At 41.3% G+C, this 27,905-nt stretch overlaps 1 protein-coding gene across 2 annotated transcripts; it reads left to right on the plus strand.

The window, feature by feature from the left end:
• Positions 1 to 257: 257 nt before the first annotated feature.
• Positions 258 to 27,780, plus strand: LOC122830658 (zinc finger containing ubiquitin peptidase 1). Of its 2 annotated transcripts, XM_044116197.1 has the most exons (10): positions 258 to 724; positions 806 to 901; positions 2,727 to 2,837; positions 4,730 to 4,839; positions 8,117 to 8,285; positions 15,089 to 15,277; positions 20,487 to 20,652; positions 21,219 to 21,379; positions 27,257 to 27,477; positions 27,634 to 27,780. In XM_044116197.1, the coding sequence occupies exons 1-10, from the start codon at positions 259 to 261 to the stop codon at positions 27,679 to 27,681; spliced, it is 1,737 nt and encodes a 578-aa protein (XP_043972132.1). In that variant the 5' UTR covers position 258; the 3' UTR covers positions 27,682 to 27,780. The 2 variants fall into 2 exon arrangements, with proteins under 2 accessions (XP_043972132.1, XP_043972133.1); XM_044116198.1 differs by lacking the exon at positions 15,089 to 15,277.
• Positions 27,781 to 27,905: the final 125 nt, after the last annotated feature.

Consider the following 27,905-nt stretch of genomic DNA (forward strand, 5'->3'; position numbering starts at 1 on the left):
TTGTCTTATGATGCACTAAGAAAATGGATGGATGGACGACAGATTTTATATTGAATAAAAATTGTTCCCAGTTATCCCTAATCTTTTTGGGATTTATGTAAGTTTATTTATTTGTGGTATGGTTTTATTTCTATTTTACAGAAATGTTTAGAATGCACAGTATTCCAGTTAGTATTGTTTGTGTTGTACATAATGATAAACACATTTTATCATTCATTTGCAGTTTTTATTAGTGGGAAATAAACTTTTGTTAACATCATGACTTGTGAAATCTGTGGTGAGGAGATATTGTTGGAGGAAGACATGAAGACACATCTTTTTCTTTGCCACCTAGAAAATGATCTGCACTGTCCCATCCATACTATGTCAGGAGTTGATAATGCTGAACTCTGTTTCCACAATACTTCTGCATATCCTGGAGAGCAGCAAATACTCCAAGACCCAACTCACCACCCATGTAGTTCAGCTTTATCTGAGAGGACAAAAGCAAGTAGAAGTGAAGCCAAGGAGTCCCAAACCTGTCAGTCCCTAGGAGCTGTTGATAAAGCAGGACAGCTTACATCTAACTTTGGCTCTGCTGTTAACACAGAGCATCAGTTTTCATCACCTGGAGACTATGCAAACTCCACTGCAGCCTCAAAAACACAGGTTGCTGAAATCTCAGAACAAAGTAATGCAAATGTCCTGAAAGAAGAACTTCACCAAACCCAGCCTTTATCAGCAGGTAACTCTAATTGTTATGATATATATATATGTATATTCCGCTTTTGCATATAATTGAACAGTTGCACTATTTTTATTCCAGAGAAACTGTTCTCCTGCCCCATGTGTCCACTGGTCTACAGATGCGACTTTCTCCTCCAGGAACATGTTGAGCTGCATCTTTTGGAACAGCACTCAGGTAATTGTTCTACATCTCAGATTTCCCTGTTGGTGCAATGTGTTGAAAATAATATTCAGCTTTGCATCTGAGAAGTTCTCTCTCAGTGTCTATTTTCTTTTTTACAAACACACAAATGTTCCCTTTTTCCCAGCCTATTCCCTGATTCTATTAATCAGCAATTCTGATTAATAGAATCAGAATAGCTGATTTTAGTAATGTGCACAACCAAATTTAAAAATTAGCAGCAAACAGAACAAACTGGGATGTTAAGAATAAATAAATAATTAAATAAATAAATAAATATCAGGTTTTAGCTTGATTAGCTTTATGATGTGTTGCTTCATCAGTCATTTGCTTGATGATGTGACTTTCCACACTTATTGAAATGTTTGCTACTTCAGTTCAGACTGAAGGGTTGCCATGGTGGCTCAGATGGATGCAGCGGCTTTCAGCTCTTTTGGCAACCGGAAATGTTGCCCAAGTTGGTGTGCTTATTTGCTATGAATTTGGTGAAAATTTGACAACTTAATTTAATTAATCATTATCTTTATTTATTTAATTACTCACTTGCAACTGCTCTCACCTCTCTTAACAAGGAGGCCAGGGAATTCTGGAGGCCAGGCTGAGTGGAAAAACTCATAGACCCCCCCCCCCCCCACACACACACACACACACACTACTCCTCACAAACACTAGATGAATGAAGAGGAGATGCTTCTGTCAACAGATACGTCTGTGATTGTTGTGTAGAAGTCGTGTCACACAAGAATAGGACTGAACCATCTCCTCTCAGAAACAGTACCGTCCATCAAGACAGGAGAGTGCTGCATGGGGTCATTGGGGCAGAAGAACAGGTTGTTAGATGCCCCTCTGCACCACTTCACCCCTTCAGGAAATCTCCAGCTCCATGTCTCTCCAGAGTCCAGAGCAGCCTTGAAAATGCCCAGCAGCTGTTTGCCCTGCTGCCTTCAGAAGCTTAGTAAAAAAGAGACTGAAAAACATTTATTTTATTTTATTTCCCAGATCTAGCCTCATCTGGTTTGGATTGTATATAAATGCCCACACAGAGTTGTACTTTTGTTGCTCTGCTTACTGTGCAATGACAATAAATCTAATCTAATCTTTAAATGCAGACAGTCTACAAAGCAGTAATATATATTTAGCAATTTATTAGTATTTGTATAATATTTGTCTTTATTTAAAAAAAATCTTTATAGATGTATATGTGTTTATAGTCACACAGTTTTTCAGTATTTTTTGTATACTCCGGAAGCTAAGCAATTAGATTTTGTTGCAAAATTCACTGTCGTTTCTTCATGCATTTACTTAAACTAAATTTAAGTAAATGCATTTACTTACCCACCTCTGGTTAACATGTTTTGGGCAGTACATGGGTCAGTGTTTGCAGTCATAACCCAACACAAACAAACACAGCTCTATTGAATGGAATATTTTATTACACAAGTCACTTAGGAGGTGAACTCCTCTGCTAACCCTACATAATTGAATTAAATCATATTTTTAAATGTATTTATCTCATCGTGCTCTTCTGAAACCAACATTTGAGAAAACACTACAGCCGTACGTTTAGGTTTTGGTGCATAGATCATCAATTAGTTTTTGCCAACGTGAATCAGACTGGTCAATGGATGAATAATTTCTTTCATTTAAACTATTGAAAATAATACTTAACCCAGTCTACCAAGTATAGTGTTAGAAACTTTACTGTATGTGTGATGGCTTTTATTTTTCCTCACTTTTCTCATCAGTTGAGCTAAAACTATAAAACTATTGTATTAACTGGGACATGTTTGATTAGTTTTATTTCTGCCTGTGTTTTTAGGAGAGAGGTCATTCCAGTGTCCAATGTGCTCATCTGTCTACAGCAACAGCTTCTGTCTGCAGGAACATGTAGAACTGCACTTTGACCATGAACTGTCCAGGGACCAATCAGGTGAGGAGTGTGTTTACTCATTCAGTTCAATTCAAAAATATTTTATTGATCCCGAGAGGAAGTTAAATGTTGTATCTCAGATTCTTCACAGAGTTATTGAAGATTGTGATGATAGGAAATGTGAGATGAGTCTCTAAATGGCAGAAATCAGGCTTTTCTTAGTTGAATTAAATGATAACAATTTGTCAGTTGTACTGTCAGCTGGTTTATCTGGAAATCCTGGAATGGAGCCTAAAACATAATGCCTGGCTTGGAGGTATCTAAAAAATGAGATGTGAAGAGATTGAATTCAGAAGACAGCTGTGCAAAAGAGACAAGTTTTTGAGCTTTTTTAACCAAATATTAAAAGTGGCATCTACCATTGATGAGGGAAAAAACATTGGATGGTATTGCAATGGAAAGGCTCATATTTCAAAGACCAAAGTATTTCCTAAATTGTGAGTAAATTCTGAAGTGGAATAGTGATTGTCCAATTCATGGCAAAAGGTACAGATGCTCCGACTACTGAAGATAGAAAATGAGAGTCTCAAATCTGTTTCTCCATTTCCACCCCGTTAGGGTCTCTTATCAGAGTAATAATATGTCCAGAATGACAGACATCACAAATCCGTTGCCCGATGATGGTGCCTATAATTTGGAAGGGCCACTCCACCATCTTGTTTTGATTTCTGAAGATGGTCTTTTCACAAGCGTGGCTTCTTTCCATTCCAAATGTCTGTTAATATAATAGAATCAAGTTTTTTAAAATAAGCATTTGAAAGAAACACAGGGAGGAAATGGAACAAGTGTGTAACTTTGGGTTGCTGTATGTGTGAAACATGGTTTGTAGACAGTAAAAAAAAAAACAAGTGTATAACTCAGGTTACTTATAAATGTGTGGTCAAATGCATACACAAATATTAAGAAATTCCAAACTCAAAATAAAAGTACACACACAATTACAATGTTTACAAACATAAAATTTCTACACACAGATTTAGATTTCTTTTTTTTTTTTGTAGATATGTTTATTGATTTTTTTGTTTAACAACAACAACAACAAAAAAAAAACACAAAACAAAACAAAAGCTCAGCAGTGCAGTCCAGAAATAAAAAGAAATATAAGATGGGGGGCATACATACTTCCATCATTGTATAGTACACATCTAAACATTCATAAATGCTCGAGACAGGATGGTAGACACGTGTTCTTCAGCATAGTCCAAGAAGGGCTTCCATATGCATCCAAAAACGTCAGTCTTAGAGTGGACGAGGCATGTTAGAAAGTCTATTCCAAAACGAGCTTCTTCCACCCAAAAATTGTAGGAGATTTATTAGAAATCCATTGTAATAAAATATTCTTTTAGATTTCTTTTAACCAAATATGATAATTACGAATTCAAACCTCCTACGCCTACAAATGTTAAATAAGTATGCACAAGTCACCTGATACACACAAACAAAACTGTGGATTTTTGAGACTAATTTTATGTTTCCATAGAGCCTCATATTTGTGCATAAGACGTGCATTTAAATGCTGGTGGAAAGCTGGGTCATCTGATTTTTATTTGGAGTCTATTATCCTCTGGATGTACTTGTGCCAAAGTGGCAAAGGTGTTGTTTTGTTGAAATCTCGAATACCTCAGGACGTCTTTTCAATACTCCTAAAAGGTTTATAGACATACTGATTTTTCTGTATAGAAAAATCTCATTTCTAATTCCAATTGTTTGGCCACGCTGTTCTTTTTCTTTTTAGCAACAAGAGATATTACCTGGACCTGTAGATATGCCTCAAGTGCCTCCCATTCAGTTGAAATAGAAACTTCGGAGGTCACATTGACATCCAGGAACAGGTAGATTTGATATGACAATTTTTTTTTTTTTTAATTCAAAAGTTAAATGTGTTGCTGCAGGAAGTTCTCACTCTGACCTAATGCTGGCAAAAGAACTTCAACACAAAGAGGAGCTAAAGCGAAAGCAGGAGGAGGCTCAGCTGGAGAGACAGGAGTTCAAGAAGCTGCAGGTTTGCTTCCCCATGCATGTTCCATCTCCACTAATAGGTTTAAATATGGCAAACTAGTATATTAAAAACATGATCCAACTCAGTTACACACCCTTTGGATTATGAGTCCTGTGCCTATTTCTAAAAACTGCACAGTGTTTTCTATTATATTCTTGTACACTATATTATTATTGCTATTATTGTTCATCTTTTTTTGTGTGTATATAGTTTTTAACTCTTAAGAACTTTTTTGTGAGCCTTTAAATGTGTTGCTGCTGTTGCATCTTAAGATGCTGGATGACACCCCCCTTCAGCATCTCAGAACAGCCTGAGATGCTGGAGGGGGGGATGTCCTGCCCCAAGTGGAGGAGTTCAAGTATCTCAGGATCTTGTTCACGAATGAGGGAAGAAGGGAGCAGGAGATCGACAGGCGGATTGGCGCAGCGTCTGCCGTCAAGCGTCTGCCATCTGTACCGGTCCGTCGTAGTGAAGAGAGAGCTGAGCCAAAAAGCGAAGCTCTCGATTTACCGGTCGATCTACGTTCCCACCCTCATCTATGGTCATGAGCTTTGGGTCATGACCGAAAGAACGAGATCACGGATACAAGCGGCCGAAATGGGTTTTCTCCGTAGGGTGGCTGGACTCTCCCTTAGAGAGAGAAGCTTGTCCAACATGGAGGGACATGCCAAGGAATATTCATGAATATTTAACTAAATATTAGTCGACATATACAGTGTATCACAAAAGTACACCCCTCACATTTCTGCAGATATTTAAGTATATCTTTTTATAGGACAACACTGATAAAATGCCACTTTTACACAAAGAAAAGTTGTCTGTGTGCAGCTTATATAACAGTGTAAGTTTATTCTTCCCTGAAAATAACTCTACATAGAGCCATTAATGTCTAAACTACCGGCAACAAAAGTGAGTACAACCCTTAGTGAAAGTTCCTTAAATGTCAATATTTTGTATGGTCAGCATTGTTTACCAAAATTGCCTTAATGCTTCTGGGCTTAGAGTTGACCAGAGCTTCACAGGTTGCCACTGGAAAGCTTTTCCATGATAACATCACAGAGCTGTCGGATATTCAAGACTTGGCGCTCCTCCACCTTCCACTTGAGGATTCTCCAAAGATGTTCTATTGGGTTTTGGTCTGGAGACATCCTTGGTCAGTCCATCACCTTTACCTGCAGCCTCTTCAGTATGGCAGAGGTTGCCATAGAGGCGTGTTTGGGGTCGTTATTATGGTAGAACGCTGCCCTGTGATCCAGTTTCCAGAGGGAGGGGATCAGGCTCTGCTTCAGTATTTCATGGTACAAACTGGAGTTCATGACATGTAACTACCTAACACCTTCTCCACTTATCCAGCCGCAGACCATGGCATTCCCACCATCATGCTTGACTGTAGGCATCTAACACTTATCTTTATACTCCTCACCTGACAGCTGCCACACATGCTGGAAACCATCTGAACCAAACTAATTAATCTTGGCCTCATCAGACCAGAGGACCTGGTTCTATGTCCTTTGTTGACATGTCTTCAGCAAATTGTTTGGGGGCTTTCTTGTGTACAGACTTTCAGAAGACACTTCTTTCTGGGGTGACATCCATGCAGACTAATTTGATGCAATGTGTGGTGTATGGTCTGAGCACTGACAGGCTGACTTCCCATCTCTTTAATCTCTGCAGCAATGCTGACAGCACTCCTACACCTACCTTTCAAAGACAGCATTTGGATGTGACGCTGAGCACGTGTACTCAGCTTCTTTGGACGACCAACGCGATGTCTGTTCTGAGTGGACCTTACTCTTTGGAATGATCTTGGCCACTGTGCTGCAGCTCAGTTTGGTCATCTTCATGTAGCACAACAATTTGTCTTTTAAGATACTCAGAGAGTTCTTTGCCAGGAGGTGCCATGTAGGACCTTCAGTGAGAGAGAGTGAGAGCGGTACTACAAAATCTAACACACCTGCTCCCAATACAGACCTTAGATCTAATAACACTAACTAGTCACATGACAATTTAGAGGGAAAATGACAAGCAGTGCTCACTTTGGACATATAGGGGTGTAGTCTCTGAGGGGTGTACTCACTTTTGTTGCTGGTGGTTTAGAGATTAATGACTGTATGTAGAGTTATTTTCAGGGAAGAATAAATTTACACTGTTATATAAGCTGCACACAGACAACTTTTCTTTGTGTCAAAGTGTCATTTTGTCAGTGTTGTCCTATGAAAAGATACTTAAATATCTGCAAATACCTGTGAGGGGTGTACTTACTTTTGTGATACACTGTATAATCACATTTATTTATGAAGCTGCAACATAGTGTTACGTCCCGCTACCCTCACCCTGGCTCGTTCTTTTTTTTAATTTTAAATGCTGATTATGGGAGAGAAGAGGCCGCAACAAAGTGTGTAATAATTTAGACAAAAAGGAACAAAGTAAAGAAACAAAACAGGAACCTGACAGAACACACCCTCTGGGTGGATCCGTCCCGAGGTGAAGGTACTCTTTTACTGTCCAGAGCCTTCCCGCACCGTAATCTTGATTAATTTTCTTCACCCCACAACTCCGCTGCTGCCACCACTTCTTACACGCCACCATCACTCATCAGTCTCAGTTGCGCCACCAGCCCAGCTAAAAACCCTGGACTGGCTGAGCCCCGCCCCCACCAGTGAACCGTCAACAATAAAACAATAAAACAAAAATAAACAATCAGGAGATGGAAGCAAAGTGTGAGGATGTAACAATAGGCACAAAACAATGCAGTTATTTTTCAATAAACACAGTTAAGATCAAAGTAATATCACCTAACATTCTATGAAAGTTCTCAGAGTAGAATTCAATTCAGAATCAGGTTGCAGATAATCCAGCAGCAAAGAGGCTGTGTGGTTTAGAATGTGATAAACCCCACGTTTGAATAAAAATCTCCCACCCAGGAAGATGGGAAGGGATTGGTCTGACAAACAGAAAACATTGATTCAACATTGATCAGTTGTGATTTCAATCATTAGAAATCCCCCAATAAACATTGATTCAATGACATCTTTTCTACATTAGTTAACTGGCTAATCCAAGTTCAATGAATTCAATGATCGTTTGATGGTTGATCCACTGTCAGTCATTGACCTTAACCATGAATTCAACCCTTTTTTTTAACCATAATTCATTGAATTCACTTGCTATCTGGAATGTTAATTCATTTTTTTAATAACTTTCAAATATCTAACGTAGCAAAGAAGAACTTTAAAAATTAAACATTTCTGATTTTAAGCAGCGTTTTCTTGATGTTCAGAGGCAGTTTGGTTTGGATGGCAGAGGTGGTTATCGCCGCCAGATGGAGAGGAGCATGGAGAGAGCTGTGGCCAGCGGCCATCTGACACCAGTCGATTTTCATCTGAAGAAAGCTGATATGATGGCGTCTCTGGCCTCAGGGGTCGATGATGGCTCAAGCAAGACCCAGGGTATGTTTTTTTTAGACATCCATCCATCCATTTTCTGTTCACCCTTTGTCCCTAATGGGGTCAGGAGGGTTGCTGGTTCCTCTCCAGCTACGTTCCAGGCGAGAGGCGGGGTCACCCTGGACAGGTCACCAGTCTGTTGCAGGGCAACACAGAAAACAGACAGGACACACAACCATTCACACACACACTCACACCTAGGGAGAATTTAGAGAGACCAATTAACCTGACAGTCATGTTTTTGGACTGTGGGAGGAAGCCGGAGAACCCGGAGAGAACCCACCATGCACAGGGAGAACATGCAAATTCCATGCAGAAAGAGCAACAGTTCTACCTACTGCACCACTGTACAGCCCCTCTTTTAGACATTGTGACCTAAAATCTATGTTACAACGAAACAGAAGCTCACAGAAGCTGACGACAAAAGGATCTGCCTCCAATTTTGCTTTATGAAATTCTAGGAACCAGCAGTAAATTTGCAGTCTGAGAGTGAAGTGCTCTTTTAGGAACAATCAGGACCAATCAGATGGCGATGGAGCTTATCAATGGAACTTATTGATGTTGTCTTTCTAGGAAAAAGTAGTAGAACTTATTGTCCATATGATGGTTTTTAGATAGATTTTATTACAGACTCAAAGTCCAAATTACATAAAAAGAAAACAAATACAATAAAAGAATAAAAGGTCCATTAAAAAAAAGGCTCCTAACCATTCAGGAGGCAATCATACCAATGTCTCCAAAGAACAGATGAGTATTTTACTGCACTATATTTAGCATTAGTCAACAGTAGTATAATTCTATTAGACTCGTTTAAATGACAAATAAATCTATACATAAGCTTTCTCAAAACAGCCATCAAAGTGCTGATGCAGCAGATACAAACAGTTCACTGGTTCTGGACCATCTGGGTTTATTTAACAAAAGTCTAAGTGCATCATTTTAAGCCACCTTCAATCTTTGAAGACTGGCTTTTTTTAAAGCTGCACCACAAATGTGCAGAATACAATGATGTACAATATGATCTAAACAAGTTCAGTTTCACTTCATCCGAACAGAATCCAAATTTACGGACAAGAATATTTACCTGATCATATAAAATTTGAACCTGATGGTAAATGTCCTCATCATCAGACAGACGATCTGTCAACATATGGCCAAGATATTTGACTGCATTTGAGACATTCAATAAAGTCCCAGACAGTTTGAAATTTAGAAATTTATTTTTGTCTTCTTTAGTGCGACAAATCAAGAGGATTTTTTGATGGATTGAATTTAACATCATGTTGCTCACTATATGCTGAACTGATATTAAACAGCTTCTGAAGACCAGCTGAACTTGGACTAAAAACCACTAGGTCATCAGCATACATTAAATGATTAATAATAGTATCACCAACCATGCAGCCGGTTCTACACAGGTTTAGCTGTTTAAAAAGATCATTCATATAAAAGTTAAACAAAATAGGACATAAAATGCTTCCTTGTCTGTCTCCATTGCTGACATGAAAGGATGCAGACATACAGTTGTCCCATTTCACTTGCATAGTTTGATTAGCACACCAGTAGGACAGACATCTTACTATATACTTAGGAACACCAGCTTGGCACAATTTTAAAAATAGTTTTCTATGATTTACACAATCAAAAGCCTTTGTGGCATCTAAAAAGCACCGTAGACTTTTTGTTATTATACTTATTCATATATACACAAATATTAGGCCATATATACACACATTAGTGCCATGTTTGGACTTGAACCCAAACTGATTGTCTATCTTTGCAAATTTTGGCAAAAGAATTACACTCAACAAAAATATAAACGCAACACTTTTGTTTTTGCTCCCATTTTTCATGAGATGGACTCAGAGATCTAAAATTCATTCCAGATAAACAATATTACCATTTATTTCAAATGTTGTCCACAAATCTGTCTAAATGTTTGATAGTGACCACTTCTGCTTTGCTGAAATAATCCATCCCACCTCACAGGTGTGCCACATCAAGATGCTGATCTGACATCATGATTAGTGTACAGGTGTACCTTATACTGCCCACAATAAAAGGCCACTCTGAAATGCGCAGTTTTGTCTCAGCAAAATGCTACAGATGTCGCAAGCATTGAGGGAGAATGCAATTGGCATGCTGACAGCGGGAATGTCAACCTGAAACAATTGGTTTGCATAACCAAAGAATTTCGGCACAAATTGTCAGAAACCATCTCAGGGAAGCTCAACTGCATGCTCGTCATCCTCATCGGGGTCTTAACCTGACTCCTGATCGTCGCCGTAACAGACTTGAGTGGGCAAATGCTCACATTCGATGGCGTCTGGCACGTTGGAGAGGTGTTCTCTTCACCGATGAATCCCAGTTTACATTGTTCAGGGCGGATGACGTGTGTGTGGTGTCGTGTGGTGAGCACTTTGCTGATGCCAATGTTGTGGATTGAGTGGCCCATGGTGGTGGTGGGGTTATGGTATGGGCAGGCATCTGTTATGGACGAAGAACACAGGTGCATTTTATTGATGGCATTTTGAATGCACAGAGATACCAGGATGAGATCCTGAGGCCCATTGTTGTGCCATACATCCATGTTTCAGCAAGATAATGCACGGCCCCATGTTGCAAGGATCTGTACACAATTCTTGGAAGCTGAAAATATCCCAGTTCTTGCATGGCCAGCATACTCACCGGACATGTCACCCATTGAGCATGTTTGGGATGTGCTTGACCGGCGTATACGAATGCGTGTACCAGTTCCCACTAATATCCAGCAACTTCGCACAGCCATTGAAGAGGAGTGGACCAACATTCCACAGGCCACAATTGACAGTCTGATAAACTCTATGCGAAGAAGATGTGTTGCACTGCATGAGGCAAATGGTGGTCACACCAGCTACTGACTGGTTCTGAGTCCCCAGACCCCCAATAAAGCAAAAAAAAAAAGCACATTTCAGAGTGGCCTTTTATTGTGGGCAGTATAAGGTGCACCTGTACACTAATCATGATGTCAGATCAGCATCTTGATGTGGCACACCTGTGAGGTGGGATGGATTATCTCAGCAAAGCAGAAGTGCTCACTATCAAACATTTAGACAGATTTGTAGACAACATTTGAAAGAAATGGTAATATTGTTTATCTGGAATGAATTTTAGATAGGGTTAGGGTCCACGCTCACGTGGGCAATGACAGTGAGGCCTGGAGGGGCGTGGTTGGGAGTACCGCCCCCCCGATCTGAACTCGAGTGTTCTGTTGTTGGACTTCTGTGCTCATCATGGATTGTCCATAACGAACACCATGTTCAAGCATAAGGGTGTCCATATGTGCACTTGGCACCAGGACACCGTAGGCAGTTCAATGATCGACTTTGTCATCATTTCATCGGATCTACGGCTGTATGTCTTGGACACTCGGGTGAAGAGAGGTGCGGAGCTGTCCACTGACCACTACCTGGTGGTGAGTTGGCTCCGCTGGTGGGGGAGGATGCCGGTCAGACCTGGCAGGACCAAACGTGTTGTGAGGGTCTGCTGGGAACATCTGGCGGAATCCCCTGTAAGACGGAGCTTTAACTCCTATCTCCGGCAGAACTTCGAACAGGTCACGGGGGAACATGGAGTCTGAGTGGACCGTGTTCCGTGCCTCCATTGTCGAGGCGGCTCATCTGAGCTGTGGCCGCAAGGTTGTCGGTGCCTGTCGTGGTGGCATCCCTCGAACCCGTTGGTGGACACCTTCGGTGAGGGAAGCCGTCAGGCTGAAGAAGGAGTCCTATCGGGCCTTTTTGGCCTGTGGGACTCCGGAAGCAGCTGAAGGGTACCGGCGGGCGAAGCGGCATGCGGCTCGGATGGTTTCTGAGGCAAAAACTCGGGCGTGGGAGGAGTTTGGAGAGGCCATGGAGAAAGACTTCCGTACGGCTTCGAGGCGATTCTGGTCCACCATTCGGCGTCTCAGTAGGGGGAAGCAGTGCAGCACCAACACTGTCTACAGTGGGGATGGTGTGCTGCTGACCTCAACTCGGGATGTTGTGGGCCGGTGGGAAGAATACTTCGAAGACCTCCTCAATCCCACCAACATGCCTTCTATTGTGGAAGCTGAGCCTGGGGACTCTGGGTTGGGCTCTCCAATCTCTGGGGTCGAGGTCGCCGAGGTGGATGTTGTTGCTCTGGATGTTGTGGGGTTGTGTTGGTTAACGCGACTCTTCAATATCGCATGGACATCGGGGGCAGTTCCCCTGGATTGGCAGACTGGGGTGGTGGTCCCCCTGTTCAAAAAGTGGGACCGGAGGGTGTGCTCCAATTACAGGGGGGTCACACTCTTAAGCCTCCCTGGCAAGGTCTATTCGGGGGTTCTGGAGAGGAGAGTCCGTTGGATTGTCGAACCTCGGATTCAGGAAGAGCAGTGTGGTTTTCGTCCTGGTCGTGGAACACTGGACCAGCTCTACACCCTCAGCAGGGTCCTGGAGGGTGCATGGGAGTTCGCCCAACCAGTCTACATGTGTTTTGTGGACTTGGGAAGGCGTTTGACCGTGTTCCTCGGGGAGCCCTGTGGGGGGTTCTCCGGGAGTATGGGGTACTGGGCTCCTTGATACGGGCTGTCAGGTCCCTGTATGACCGGTGTCAGAGTCTGGTCCGCATTGCCGGCAGTAAGTCGGGCTCGTTTCCGGTGAGAGTTGGACTCCGCCAGGGCTGCCCTTTGTCACCGATTCTGTTCATTACTTTTATGGACAGAATTTCTAGGCGCAGCCAAGGTGTTGAGGGGATCCGTTTTGGTGGCCTTAGGATTTCATCTCTGCTTTTTGCGGATGATGTGGTCCTTTTGGCTTCATCGGGACGTGATCTGCAGCTCTCGCTGGAGTGGTTTGCAGCCGAGTGTGAAGCGGCTGGGATGGCGATCAGTGCCTCCAAATCCGAGGCCATGGTCTTGAGCCGGAAAAGGGTTTTCTCTGTAGGGTGGCTGGGCTCTCCCTTAGAGAGAGAAGCTCAGTCATCCGGGAGGGACTCAGAGTAGAGCCACTGCTCCTTCACGTCGAGAGGGGCCAGTTGAGGTGGCTCATGCATCTGGTTAGGATGCTTCCTGGACGCCTCCCTGGTGAGGTGTTCCGGGCACGTCCCACCGGGAGGAGGCCCCGGGGAAGACCCATAGATCAATCAATTCCCATAGATTTATTTACAGACAGTTCTTTAATTGCTTGATAGACCTTCTGTGTTTTGATAGTTTCTGCAGTACTAACCTTGTCAACCTGCAAGGGTTCACTCTGTACACAGGTAAATAACTTGCTGTAATGGTGTTGCCAAAAACCTACAATCATATTCACCCAGAAACACCATGGACAGTGCAAGGGAGGGAGGATTTACTATTATTGATAGTTTTAACCTCTTTCCAAAAGGTTTTTCTATCCTTACCTATACACTTTTTGCCAATGAATCAGGCCTCAAGGTTTACTCATTCTGTCTAATGAAGCGTAGTGCATATTTGTATTTTGCATTAGACAACTTTTTCTGTAACTTTCAAGAAGTGGAAGCTTTGCGGGCTTCACTGTGGTATTTAGACACATGTGTTCCAACCTGGTCTATTTTTAATCTTTATTTTACTTTTATTATAAGGCTGGCTAGCTCCCAGTAGCGCTTCAGTTATGTCAGAATGTAATCCAGTCGTTTCCCTGTGCACAACGCTGAAGTTCACAAATCGGGGAATGTTGTCCCTGCATTCGTTTAGCACTTTGAAGCAGGCCTTCACATTGTTGATATCCTTCTGTGATACGAGACGTTACGCTGAGAAGAAGTGCAGAGCTCATACAGCGTCTTCTTTGATGTTTCTATCCAGTCTGAGTCAAAAGTGTTGACAGCCAACAAAACAATCCCATCCTGGCTTAGAGTTTTTAGTTTGATAGAAAGAAAGTGTAAAAATTCTTTCTCTACAATAATTGTATCCTCAACAGTTTTATATATGTATGGTTGTAAGCGCCGGAGATCCAGAAGAGGGCGCTGCAGCCACATCAACCATGTCAGCCACCCAGGAGTTCCACTACTTCAATGTTTTTCTTCAGCATGTTTTATATTTTCTATATTAATTCAGAAAAACATATGAACAATAACAAGCTCTATCACTTCTTTTCCCATATGGACAACATCAATAAGTTCACAAAATGTCCCTGTTAGAAGTAGATAATCAGCTCCATCGTCAGACAAAACCTTCTCACAGCACAGATGAACAGACCAGTCGTTTTTCTTGTTACAATGGACAAAATCAGCTGAAAATATTTTACCTCACTGATAGAGGTCCAGCCTCCTGATGGAACACCTTGTGTGTCTTCTTTAAATCTATTATCATGCACATCTCATGACAATGTTTAAAAGCAACTATGGACGTACTCCACATTGAATTTATTTGCAAAGTTCAACCATATTTATGCTGCGGTTATATACTGTATGCTAGGAACAGTTTTCTAACTATCTTCTTCATTCATATCCTAAGTTGTTGGGTACCTCATTATAGCACTGCTATCATGACTTTTTACTTTTAAAGAACAATATGTGTTATTAGTTACCCAGAAACTAAACATGTGCAAATAATATTCTGTGGAACAGATTTACCTAATGAAATGTTTGTTTTATAGCCATTGAAGACTGTGGAAGGAAGGAAGTATGACCAGTGTATTGAATGTTGGAAAAATAAAATAGTAGTGCTTATTAATTGTTCTTAATGAATGATGCTGTTTATAACTACAGTCTATAGCTTCTTTAGGTTTGCTGCTGCCTTTTATGTTGTTCCCAACACCTGAACCATTAACCCTCTCATCACTTTTTCCCAGGGGTCATCAGGGCATTGGAAGATTATTACCAAACTGAATGCAGAGACAGTGTTCATGTGTGGCTGGCTGTTGACACTGACCACTACAGCTCATCTGCAGGCGATGAGGGCTGGGGTTGTGGATACAGAAATTTCCAGATGCTTCTATCGTCCCTGCACAGAATAGACACATATTCTTCAGTTGTACAAGGTAGACAACAAGTTACCTCATGTCTGTCTCTAAAAGGATCAGGAGTATCCATGCCTCTCAACTTTTGGAGGAATAGCAGTGGCACAGGGTTAAAGCACAAACCATAGAAAAGGAGGCCTTAATCCTTGATGTGGCTGTAGCAAGTTCAAGTATGGGCTTGATGACCTTTGCCGCATCTCTTCCCCCGTTCTAACAACACACTGTTCTTTCTGATAATTGACATATAAAGGCCACGAAAATAGCTGAAAAAAATAATAATTTTGACACTGTCTAATTTCAACCTGAAGATCCAATAATTTTCTGGGAAATTTAATGTGAGAGATGAACACAATGTAGTCAAAAATTAGTAAGTGGGAGAATTGCAAAAATCCTAAAAGTCTAATTATTTATTTAACCCCTTTATTGTGATATTGCTAAATAAAATCTAGGTCAAAGAGTTTTTCTATAAACGTCTATATGATTGAGATCACACCTTTACAATGGTCACCCCAAAACATTCATATACTACTGATCTAAACCACAAAGATTTCTGGAAGTTCCTACAATTAAAGGACTGCCTCACAAAATTAAAGAAACCTGAGTTAACGTGTAGGGTCTATTTTAGTTCCTAACCTGCAAGGAATCAACCAAAAACACAAATTGCTTTTCTGCAGAAAAGGGAAGCTGAGCCAGACGCAGAGAATCGCCGTCAAACACTGTCTGTGGTTAACTCCGTCGGCTCTCAGTCCCCAACTGCCTTTTTTTATGATTACAAGGAAAGAGGTTGGGCTTCTTCACACAATCACACAAAGAAAGGATCAAAGACCTTTACTACAGGATGTTCTGGAACCTTCTGTGGCCCTTACAAGGGCACGAGGCTGACCACTACCAATCAGTTTCATCAGGAAGCTGATAACACAAGCAGTTAATGACCAAAGCAGCTGAGGACACAGGAATTTGTAAATGTTTCTAGCCTCCAGGCAAACATCCTAAAAACAGTTAATGATGTCCCACAAAAGAAAGAAGTCAAACAAACAAGACACAAAATAATAATATGAAAACATTACCTTTTAAATAAACTCATAAGTAAATGAACCTAGATATTTTTTTCTAACATAACCTTACTCACAGAATCACCAATGTGCACTGTTTAATAAATTGAAAGACTCCCCAAGACGAGTAAGTAATATTTATAACGACCTGATTGAGAACACTTGCAACATTAATACAGGACTTAAAAGGTTTGAGAATCAGAAGTAAACAAAAAATTCACAGAGGAACAGTGGGGTGCAATTAGGCCTGTTGCGATAAACGATAAATCAATTAATCGTATGAAATTAAAACTATTGACGTCATTTTAATTATCGGCTTTATCGTCTCTTCCAGCCTTTTTCTCTTTCTGTTGATGACACTGAATAAAAAAAGGCTCAACTCCGCTGCTCTCCACTGACCCTCCCTTCTTCAATTCCTTAGTTTAATGTCCAGTTCACACTACACCATCTTAGAGCTGTCGGCCGATTGTCGACCCATTTTCAAAACCTGAGAGACCAAACATTAGCCGACAGAAATCCTAGGTATAACGGTGTGGTGTCCAACAATGGGAACAAAATAATGGCTACAAGTCCAGTGAAGTCATTTTAAAACCAGGCATTAATCAATGCTTTACTACAATCTACCTGCAGTGCATGTGGCTCTAGTGTCAGTGTAACGTCCTGACTGAATGAAAATCATTAGAACCTATTTATGTCATGTTAATGAAGAACAGCTGAAAAGTTACCGGGTTCATCAACTGGTAGCAATTTCACTCCAACTCCTCCCATCGTCATTTCTATATTCTTTACACCAACTGTTTATAAATATTAATGTTGTTTCCACATATCATCTCCAATGTTGCCTTTGTCAGCTGTTTGGGATTCCCCTCTGTAATTTCCCCTCAGAAAGCAGGAGGAGAATCCTCACTTTCTAATTGGTTACCTGTCACATTCAACAGGCTGCGTTAAGCTCCCAGTGGGGAAAACCCCTGATTTAGATCAGAGGGCCACAACGATCTACTGTAACACACCACACACTGCAGGATGATCGGTTATAAAATCACAAGACAATCTTAGAACGATCAACGTTCTCAGATTGTCTTAAGGATAAAATGTAGGAGTGAACTAACGTGTAGTGTGAACTATTGCATCAGGTAGTCGATGTTCCATCTTCTCTATTTAAATCTAATAATTACTGAAGGACAATATGGTTTACAGACTTCATAATCTGAACTCTTTTGGTTGAATCCAGTATTTATTTACACTTTGGTGTTTTTATTCAAGTATATTTTTGTTAATGGAGACTGAGAATCCATTTTATTTTTGTTTTTGGTTGATTTGTTTATTTTATCAGATCCAGTGTTAAGTGCGCTTTTAAAAATAAAGTGTATCTATCTTTGGCAGGAAATCGCATGTATTATTATATCATTTCCATTAAATCAGTGTAAAAAGGTCTTCAAACAATATCATTGTTTATCGCAAAAGTTTAGCTTTTGAGACAATTAATCACTCAGCAAAATTTGCTATCATGACAGGCCTAGGTACAATAGTCAAACAAATGTTAAAGCCCATGAGGGATCCGCACTCCAAATTGATGCAGTTAAAAATTCTGAATCGATTATATTGGACACCAGTTAAATTATTTAAAGCTAGAATAAGTATCTTGGATTTGCTGGCGATGTAAACAAAGTCCAGGAGACATGCTTCATATGTTTCACATGTGTCCAAAACTAATTTCTTATTGGCAGGTGGTTATGGGAAAAATTAACAGCACCCTTAACTGCAACTTACTCTTGACACCTACGGTGGGACTTCTTAACTTCTTAGATTATAAGGTCAAAATGGGAACAAAAAAGCACAATGGTTAAAAATAGCCCTCACCACAGCAAGGGGATTTATATTAGGACACTGCAAAGGTCAAAATAACCCTACCTGTACAGAATGGTATGCAGCACTTTAAAGATCGCCTCTTATGAACGACTCATCCACAAGACAAACGGTCAGATTGAGGCGTATCAGAGTACGTGGGAACCGTTCTTAAAACCAGAGTGGAAAAGCTCAAACACTTTTGATCCAGAATAAAACATACAGTGTGTGTGAACTTTTTATTTACATTATTTTATTTTTAATTTACTATATATATTTTCTTTGCTTTAGCTCCTTCTGCTTGCTGAAGTGGGGGGAGTACAGGAGGATCTGGAGCGGCTCCAGGGGCAAAAGTTTTTAACATTTTGCCCCTGGAGCCTAGTTACTTAATGTTGTAAACTTTACAGTACTGATATTGTCAACATTGGTTTCACTGTATGTTTAATTGTTGAAGAATTTAATAAACATTGAAAATTGACAAAAAAAGGTTTGCAGGTGCTAGCTTGGTAGCACTTGTGAACCTGATCTACTAACAACATGCAAACAAGATTGCATCCACCAAATGACCAGCATGCCAGCTGCATTAAATTGAGTTTGTCTGCCTTTATGATTATGCAAAACATAGGCTGACCATCAAACAATTCTGGGAATAGAATATGCAAAATCTCCTCCCAAATGGAATAACGTAATAACAGATTTATTAAATCAGAGCCAGATTGCAGTGCTGTTTGGATGGATGAAGTGTAATGGTGTGTTCACATCAAACGCGTCCAACATGTCAAGTTTGAATCCACATAATGATGAGTTCATACCAAACGCATTTTGCACATCTGGTTTACATTCAGTCTATGAGGAGGTGCGTTGAGGACGCGTTGGACTCATCAAAATTGCTGTAAACATTGTTTTCTGTTGCTGCCCTGTTTATCAAATGCTCTAAACACACTGCAACAGGTCCTCGACCCGCCTCCACTTAGACATTGAATATAAACCAGACGAGTGAAACGTGTTTGATGTGAACGCACCAGAAGCCTTCAATTCTTTATACTGGACCAATTCAATGGTTATTAGGCTCTGTTTGCACTTTCGAGATGTATTTTATTCTGAAGTCTTTTTTAAAAAAGATTTATTTGAGAACACATCAAAGTACATTTGCCATTTTTATACAATGTGTAAAATACAATATTAACAGAAAAATGAACATTTACCCACATATACCATAACATATGCTGCCCTCTCTTGGCAATCTTTCACTCTCTTCAGTCTCTGCTCCTGGATTGAGAGGTTCCCCCAAAAGCCCCTCCTTTATTCCCTGTCCTCTGTTTATTTTCCATAGTTTTTATTTCATTTATGTTTTCACTTTGTAAAATATCAAATCTCATAGCAGGTGGACCATATGCATTGTTTCATCGGTACACACAGCACTTTGTTTGAAATCAAGTCCCTTCATCTGTATCTGTTAGGAGAAGCTGTGACCTATGTGACATAAGTAGGAAGGATTCCTCTTGTAATGCCCCTTTTTTCCTAATAAAAAATCTGAACAGGATGTGTTTATAGAAGAAATCAGTCCTCTTGTTGAAGACCTGTGTATTGAGCTGGTGCTTCTGAAGGGGGTTCAAAATAATTTGTAAGTCAGCAGAGAGGTTTGCAAGCAGAGATTTGATCTGACCTCTGAGAAGTTGTGAGTGTGAGGAGAAAGGTTTGAGAAAGCACAGCGAATATTTTAAAGAGAGCAGAAGTTTTGAGTACAAGCATTACAAGTTTTGAGAAGAAAGACATGAAGTCCTACTTTCAGACTGAAAATGTATGCAGAGACAAATATTCTCCTTTTGGAAATACAACTGATATGTTAATGTGACATGTGGTGGTTGTTCTCAGGTGATTACAGGATTTTAAAGCCTGGAAACTATTAAATCAGTTCGATAATAACTCTTGACCCTTAAAACTGTATATGTAAATTACCTTGTTTTTTTACAAATTCTATTTTAAAACACCTGTTTGACATATTGTAGTGCTTGTCAGAATGACATGCACATCTTGATGCCAATTGCTAACATTACTTCAGAATGAATGAGATATTTATACTTTCTCATTTAAATAGATGTGGATTTGTTGTTAATGCCCAGTTTTGTACAGTTGGGAGCTGAGAGGTTGATCTTTCACTTATGACCCATCTGTTATCAAGACGGTAGAGCTGTTAAAACAGGAAACCTCTTTTTGCTGTTTTATACACCAAAAGGAACCTGAAGTTAACTTAATGAATTATAATAGATTATTTTTACTGGCTGTGATATAGATTCCAGTTTTGTTCACCTTGCATTGCCCTTCTCCATCAGAAAAGACAATACCTAGTATTCCTCGGGTGCAGAGAATGATTGAAGAAGCCTGGAAGGAAGGGCTTGATCCCCAAGGAGCGTCACACTTCAGTAAGCGGCTGCAGAGAACACAGGCTTGGATTGGAGCCACAGAGATATACGTCCTCCTCACCTCACTTGGAATCAGGTGGGAAAGCTTCTCTGCGGTGTTACTACTGTCCTGAAGTAATCTCTTGCTGCATGGTGCAACATTGCTTTAGAATGATTTTTATGCACCTCTGCAGTGTTCAGCTTCAAAGAGTTGACATTTTATTAAGGTTCATTTGGTTTGATACAAAGTTTAAAATGTAGGTTGTGCTTACAGAGCTGTGTGAAAAGCAATGAGGCATATTTTAATTGTCTGTGGCCCCCGATAGAAAATATTGCTGGGCGATGGCTGTGCACTTTGTTCCTATGTCCTCTTCTTTCCAGCAGCCAGGCACTGGGGCTAAATTCACCACCAGTCGTACTGGAATTGTGGGGTTGTCATGGTGACATGCTGTATTCGTGTCACCATGACAACAAATGTCCTTCCAGGGCATTGGTCAGTGTTAATGTCCCTCCATCATTGATTAAATGGAAGATGATGGAGGGAGGATGGGATGGATGTCATTATTTTGTAAAGCTGAAAATGAAGTCCTATGTGTTTGATTGCCAGCTGTAACCTTGTATAGTACAAAAAAAGTCTAGTAACATTGTCTGATTTTTCTGCAGTGCTCGCATCATAGATTTCCACCAGCCAACTGGCTGCAAGAATACCCATCCCCATTTGTTTGACTGGATCAAGCAGTACTTCTGTCAGTCTAGTGAGAGCAGCAGTCTGTCCCCCCGACTCATCCTGACCCACCTACCCCCACTTTACCTACAACATCAAGGTACACAATGCATGAGCGTATCTTTCTGATTGATGAGCTGATTGAGCTTGTTTAAGATGAACGTTTTTCTGACAGTAGTCTCAGAATCCAAGCACATCGTTCTGTACTCTCATACTGATTGCTGCAGGTCATAGCTGTTAGGTCTAAATTACCTGAAAACAGACACAAAGAAGAGACAAGAGTCAGAATTTAGTTTCACCTGCAGGGAGAACACAGTTGAAACCCAGTTACTCATTTCAGCCTATGCTCTGAAGCTTCAACTGAGTCTTCTCCTGGTTTTATTAGAATTAGGAACCCTCTAGTTACAGACAGTCTGCAGCCCTGGAAGGAGGGGGAGCAAAAAACAGCTGCACGCTCACATGAACACAACTCATTCACACAATCTTCAAAAGCATATTTCATAAGATAAGAGTGCCAGTTTGCAGTTTCTCTAGACCAGGGGTCACCAACCTTTTTGAGACTGGGAGCTACTTCACGGGTCCAGAGCAACATGAAGGGCTACTTGTTTGATACAAACATCAATTTTCTTGGCTCAGCCTTTATAACAATAGTATATATATGTATATATATGATTACATGCTGCCAGATCATATTAATGTTAGGGACTACTGACAACAGTTACCAGTAATGATTACTATTGCAGATGTGGTTAATTACTATTATGTGATCAGAAGTTCTTAGTTCAGAGTTGTAAGTTTGATTCCCTTTTGGAGCTTTTCTGTCTGATTCTAAATTACTCACAAGTCAATAAAAAAAGAAAAGTTATTGTATTTTTTATTATCCAACCCTCTTTACTATTAACAAAATTGTAGAGAGAAGAAAAAGTTCTTTTGTGCCAAAACATCTTGTATGTAGCACATCAGTGTGAATCTCTGGAGGTCAAAGGGCAGCCAAAGCCTAAATCTTATTTAAAACTTAGGGATTTTAATTTCTGGTGGAAAGTTCAGATCAGTGTGGTGATTTCGGTCAGAACTCAAAAAAACGCAGAGTTGCAATCCAGGAGGTTCAACTTGTACTTGCTGTTTATTTTTAACTTGTAACTGTGTGTATGGTTTTTCTAGAAAGACAGACAACAATACAACATCAGGGCGTGATGTGGTGGCGTAGGGGATAGCGCGACCCACATTTGGAGGCCTTGAGTCCTCGACGCGGCCGTCGCGGGTTCGATTCCTGGACCCGATAGACATTTGCTGCATACACTTCCTCCCTCTTCTTCCCCCTTTCCTGTCAGCCTACTGTCATATAAGGGACACTAGAGCCACAAAAAGACCCCCTGGAGGGAAAAAACCCCCAACAAAAAACAATACAACATCAGTGTCCGAATAATTCCCAACAAATGACTGAACTAGTATCACCCATGCTAAACAACTGCAATATTAATAATTACAAACTTCTCGTTTCTAGATAAATATACTGCACGAGAAAGAAAACCATGTTTTGTAGCTCTTAAGTGCACATGTGTACGAAGCTTGCAATTAAGGGCAAACTGAAATATTCTATTGAACAATGTCACCAACCTCCCCACTATTACTCACTTACATTTCACGCACACACAGCGAAAGAAGGTGACAACAAACTGCAAACAGCAAGATAAAATACACAAACTGCAAAGGGTAAAACTCTGCAGCTCCTTTTTTCTTTCCTCTCCCCTTCTTCATCTGCATGCTGCTCACCTGTGCTCCAAGCTCCGCCCCTTAAAGGGCTCAACATAGCAGACTGCCAGGCAGCCTTTTTCACAGAAGCCCCATATTCACCTGTGAATACAAATAACAAAAAAAGGCTGAGTAATAAGGGGGATTAATCGTCATTAGGCAGGGCAGGTAGGCTGACAAGTCTTGCCACGGGTCGAATATAAGATCGTCCCTTTACATTCACTTCAGCTGATCGGATCCGGCTGTCTGGTCCAGGAAAAATTTGAGAGACTTTACCCACAGGCCAGAGGGCTCGCGGAAGCTGGTTGTCCACGATCATGACCACATCTCCTACTTGTAGATTGGCTGATTCAGTCTGCCACTTCTGGCAGGCTTGTAGTCCTGGCAGGTGGAACTTCAAAAAGTTCTGCCAGAAATGGTCGGCTAGAATTTGGCTGTGCCTCCATCTTCTCCGCTCAAGAATTTCTGGGCTGTCGTAGATGACTTGTGGCAGGGAAGCATCCCGCCGACCCATGAGCAGATAGTTGGGGGTCACCGGGTCAGGATCCGCTACTTCAGATGAGGTATTGAATGAGGTTTTGAATTGAGTATCCCCTCAATTTCAATCAGAAAGGTGTGTAGCACTTCTTCAGTAACGATTTGGGCTCCAATGATGACTTGCAGAGCAGTCTTTAGAGAGCGAATTTCCTGCTCCCAGCAGCCTCCAAAGTGTGGGGAACCAGGAGGGTTGAAAATGAACTTGATTTGCTGGCGAGTTAGCTGATCTTTGAGGTCAGGATGAAGAGCTTAAAAGGCTTCCTGCAACTCACGTTCTCCTCCCCAGAAGTTTGTCCCCTGGTCACAGGATTTCTTTGGGTTTTGCACGCCTGGCTATAAAGCGTCTCAGAGCCATTAAGAAAACATCTGTGTCCATTCTGGGAATCAAGTCAAGGTGTACTGCTCTTGTAGTTAGATATTTGAACGGTATTCCCCACGTTTTCTCATTACTGCGTCGGATCTTGATGGTGTATGGCCCAAAACAATCCACACCTGTGGAGTAGAATGTCGGCTTGAACAGACGCAGTCTGGCCGGAGGGAGGTCCGCCATCCGGGGTGGGTTAGGGTGACCTTTCCACCTCTTGCATTCAACACAGGATCTCTGATGTCCACGTAGCACCCAGTATCTCCTTCTGATCTCGGCAAAAACCCTTTCTGGCCCGGGATGTTGGAGCTTACATCATAATCTTGTATGATGAGTTGGGGTCCAGAACAATGGGGTGAACTTCATCTACAGCCAGGTCAGGATTCCGGCGTAAATGGCCTCCCACTCTGATGAGCCCTGTTTTCTCATCAAACTCAGGTGCTAGTAGAAGAAGACGACTGTATTTGGCGATAAGTTTACCGGCCTTTAATTGGGTGATTTCTTCCAAGAAGGATTCCCTTTGAGCTCGTTGTAGAGCTTCGATCTCAGCAGCAGCATAAGAATCAGCAGTGAGAGGGTGGTAGGGGCCCCTTGAAGCTGATGTGCGACGGCCTCTAAGTAGCTGTCCCAAGTTTGGTGATGGAGTGGATCTGGAACACTAGAGCTGGACGCAGTTAGACAAACAGCTTGTCGTTTCAGCTCACCTTCAGGACCACTTTGGGGTGGGGGTGGTAGATGAGGCCAGTAATCTGGAGATGGTTTCAGGAATTCAGGTCCATCTGTCCATCTATTGCCTTTGCTGATGTCTTGAGTAGTGAGGCCACGAGTGATGTCGTCCGCTGGGTTGTCTCTTGAGGGCACTGTAAGATAGTGTGGTCTAGGGTCTTCAAAGTGAGCGAAACAAACTGCATAGATCACCAGGTTCCAGCGTTTTCTGAAGAATTTTTATTTTATTTTCCTTTTCTGACATCCATCTGCTCTCCTTCTTGAGCTTCCACAAACACTCTTTTTTTTAAAAGCCAATTGGCAACACAGCTGCACATAAGTGGGCCAAGCCACAATCAAACAGGTAAAAATGAAACAAAGACAAAGTCTAAACAGAAACAAGAATAATATTAATCTAATTTACAAACTCAACATAATGAAATAATGTACAAAATAAACCCTGCCAAACAAGATAACTCAAAAGTTACTTTAAAGAAAAACAAACAAAGCAATACTAGAAAACCCTCTAATTGGTAGATCCCAGCAAGGTAATCAGTGACATCATTCAGCCATTCAACAGGAGACACTGGGCCGGCCACTCCCACACTCCTGACCTGCTGCAAAGCTACAAGGGAGAATGGTAAGTAAAAAGAAACAAATATCAAGAATATACTATGAAACAAAATAAACACGTTCAACCAATAATTCAAAAGTGATAGCTTTAAACTAAACATATAAATAGATGGAAAACACAACACAATATCAACACAAACAAACCCGGGATAGTACATGAAGCAAGGTTGCACTAATGTTTAAATTTAAGCATTATAACCCATTACAAAAATAAATGTATCAAAATAATAATAAGGGACAAATGGTGAACATACACTGAACCACTTTGTCACAGGCACATACCTCCATATGGAAGTTTCCGTCAGCTCTTGTATTTCTGCCACACGAGTACCCACAAAAACCTTGTATCTGCAGGAGTCTGAACCCAACCAGGTTAAAACTGTGGCTGAGTCAGACCAAACGATGCAGATGTGTATGGGAAGAGTTAACTCAGAGCTGATGACCTTGTAGAGCTGAGCACCTGTCAGAGCAGCACACAACTCTAAACGAGGTACAGATTGTTGCTTCTTTGGATCAACATGAGACCGAGCTGCAAGGAAGGCAACCTCAACTTCTCCTTCGGGACTCTCTGTCCTGAGATAAGCCACTGATCCATATGCCTGTTCGGAGGCATCACAGAATACATGGATAGCTCTCATACAGTTGGGCTGGTCTAGCCTGTGACTGGTGTAGCACCTAGGTAGTGTGATCTTATGCAGCTGTTCCAGCTCTGCTTCCCATGCATACTACTTCTGCAGCAGCTCCTCAGGGAGTTGTGGGTCATCCCAATCCCTCTGTTTCTCCCACAGGTGGCGTACAATAACATTGGCTCGTGTGGTATAAGGCACTATGTAGCCAAGAGGATCATACTGGCTGGCTAAAACTCTATAGATGTTCCTCATAGTAGCCACTGAGCAATCGATGCGTCTGTGTTTGTAGGTGAGGGTGTCAGACTTACAGTTCCAGTGTAATCCAAGGGCTGGCTCTTGAATGTCAGGCTGACCTTGACTGAGCCACAGCTCACAGCTGGCTGACTTGAGGTCTGGAGGAAGATGATGGATGACATCTGGATTGTTACTGGCCCACTGCTGCAACTCAAATCCCCCATCAGGCAGCAGGTGGCGCAGTTTGTCAACGAGTGTCTTGGCGGCTATTGGACATGTGCGACTCTGTAAGCAGTTATCCACGTAGAAGGACTTGTTAATGGCGACACAAACGTCTTCTTCTGGTTGACTGTGGTCCATGACGTGTTTCTGCAACGTGAACGTTGCGCAACAAGAGCTGCAAGTCATTCCAAATGGAAGTACCTGCCACTCGTAGACATCAGGGGGCTTGTCTCAGTTCATGTCCCGCCACAGAAACCGAAGCAGGGGTCGATCTGCAGGTAGGAGCCTCACTTGGTGGAACATGCCAGAAATATCACTGCTGAAGGCCACAGCATGTTCCCTGAAACGTAGGAGCACCGCTAGCAAGGCAGGGCCGATAGTGGGACCTGGTAAGAGGAGTTGGTTTAGGTTGTGACCTTGGTGTTGGAATGAACAGTTGTAGACCACCCGGTTCTTCCCATTATGTTGAACCATGTTATAGGGTATATGCCAAGCTAACTGTACAGCGGACCACTGACTGGTCCGCTGTACTAAAAAGGTTGAGGACCACTGATGTAAAGCACTTTGAATTGCCTTGTTGCTGGAATGTGCTGTACTACTAGACTTGACTTAACATTAGATTACCCAAGACACATGTATATACCTACATATCTTTGTAGGTTGCATCATTTTCATGTCTAATCCTCCCTAGAAACTCTAACTTGTATGCAGTCTGTACAGAGTAGTCATCAAATGTTCCCAGAGGTCATTCAGTTTCTTTCGTGGCTTTCAATCTTGTATGATGTGATCTCCACGTCTGTTAAATATGTGCTATACTGGATACTCTCTGTTCATATTGCAGTTTAGAAATCACAGTATACCAGCATGTGGCACTTTTTAATCCCTGTGTCCTCTCCTTTAGGTCACAGCCGAACAGTAGTTGGTTTGGAACAGAGGAAGAATGGCAGCCTGTGCCTCCTGCTTTTGGATCCTGGCTCTTCATCATCTGACACCAGGAAGCTGCTGAGCAGGGAGACGCGTCTGACTGCTGTTCAGTTTGTCAGAAAGTTCCCCAGAAATCTAAAGCACAAACAGTACCAGCTCATAGCAGTACAAGGCGTGTTGTCTCCTGAAGAGAAACAGGTGAGACATGTTTCAAACACAAAGCACAGCATATCCACAGAATAGGAGCCATGGAAAGTAAATTTGAACCAATTTTAGTTCAAAGTACTTGGGGAGTGATCCTGGTGAGAAGGACTTGTTCTCTATAAATCTTTTCTGCTTGCTTTGTTTTCACAGATAAGAATCTTCAACTCCAGAAAATTATCTGCTGAAAGGATTCCATGAATGCAAATGTTTTTTTCCATATACTATAATTGATAGACTACAAAATTTATGTCCAATTTTAAACTTTCTAAATAAACAGTTTGATTTTTTGCAGTCTTACATTCATGATATGTTTTTAGTCTATGGTAGTTGTCTTTTAAGAGTGCATAACTATACAAAATATTGAATCCTTTTAAAATCATGTTATTTGCATGGATTTTAAAGGGATTCAAGATTAGTTGAAA

Source organism: Gambusia affinis, linkage group LG05 (genome assembly GCF_019740435.1).
Source record: "Gambusia affinis linkage group LG05, SWU_Gaff_1.0, whole genome shotgun sequence".
Classification (NCBI taxonomy): domain Eukaryota; kingdom Metazoa; phylum Chordata; class Actinopteri; order Cyprinodontiformes; family Poeciliidae; genus Gambusia; species Gambusia affinis.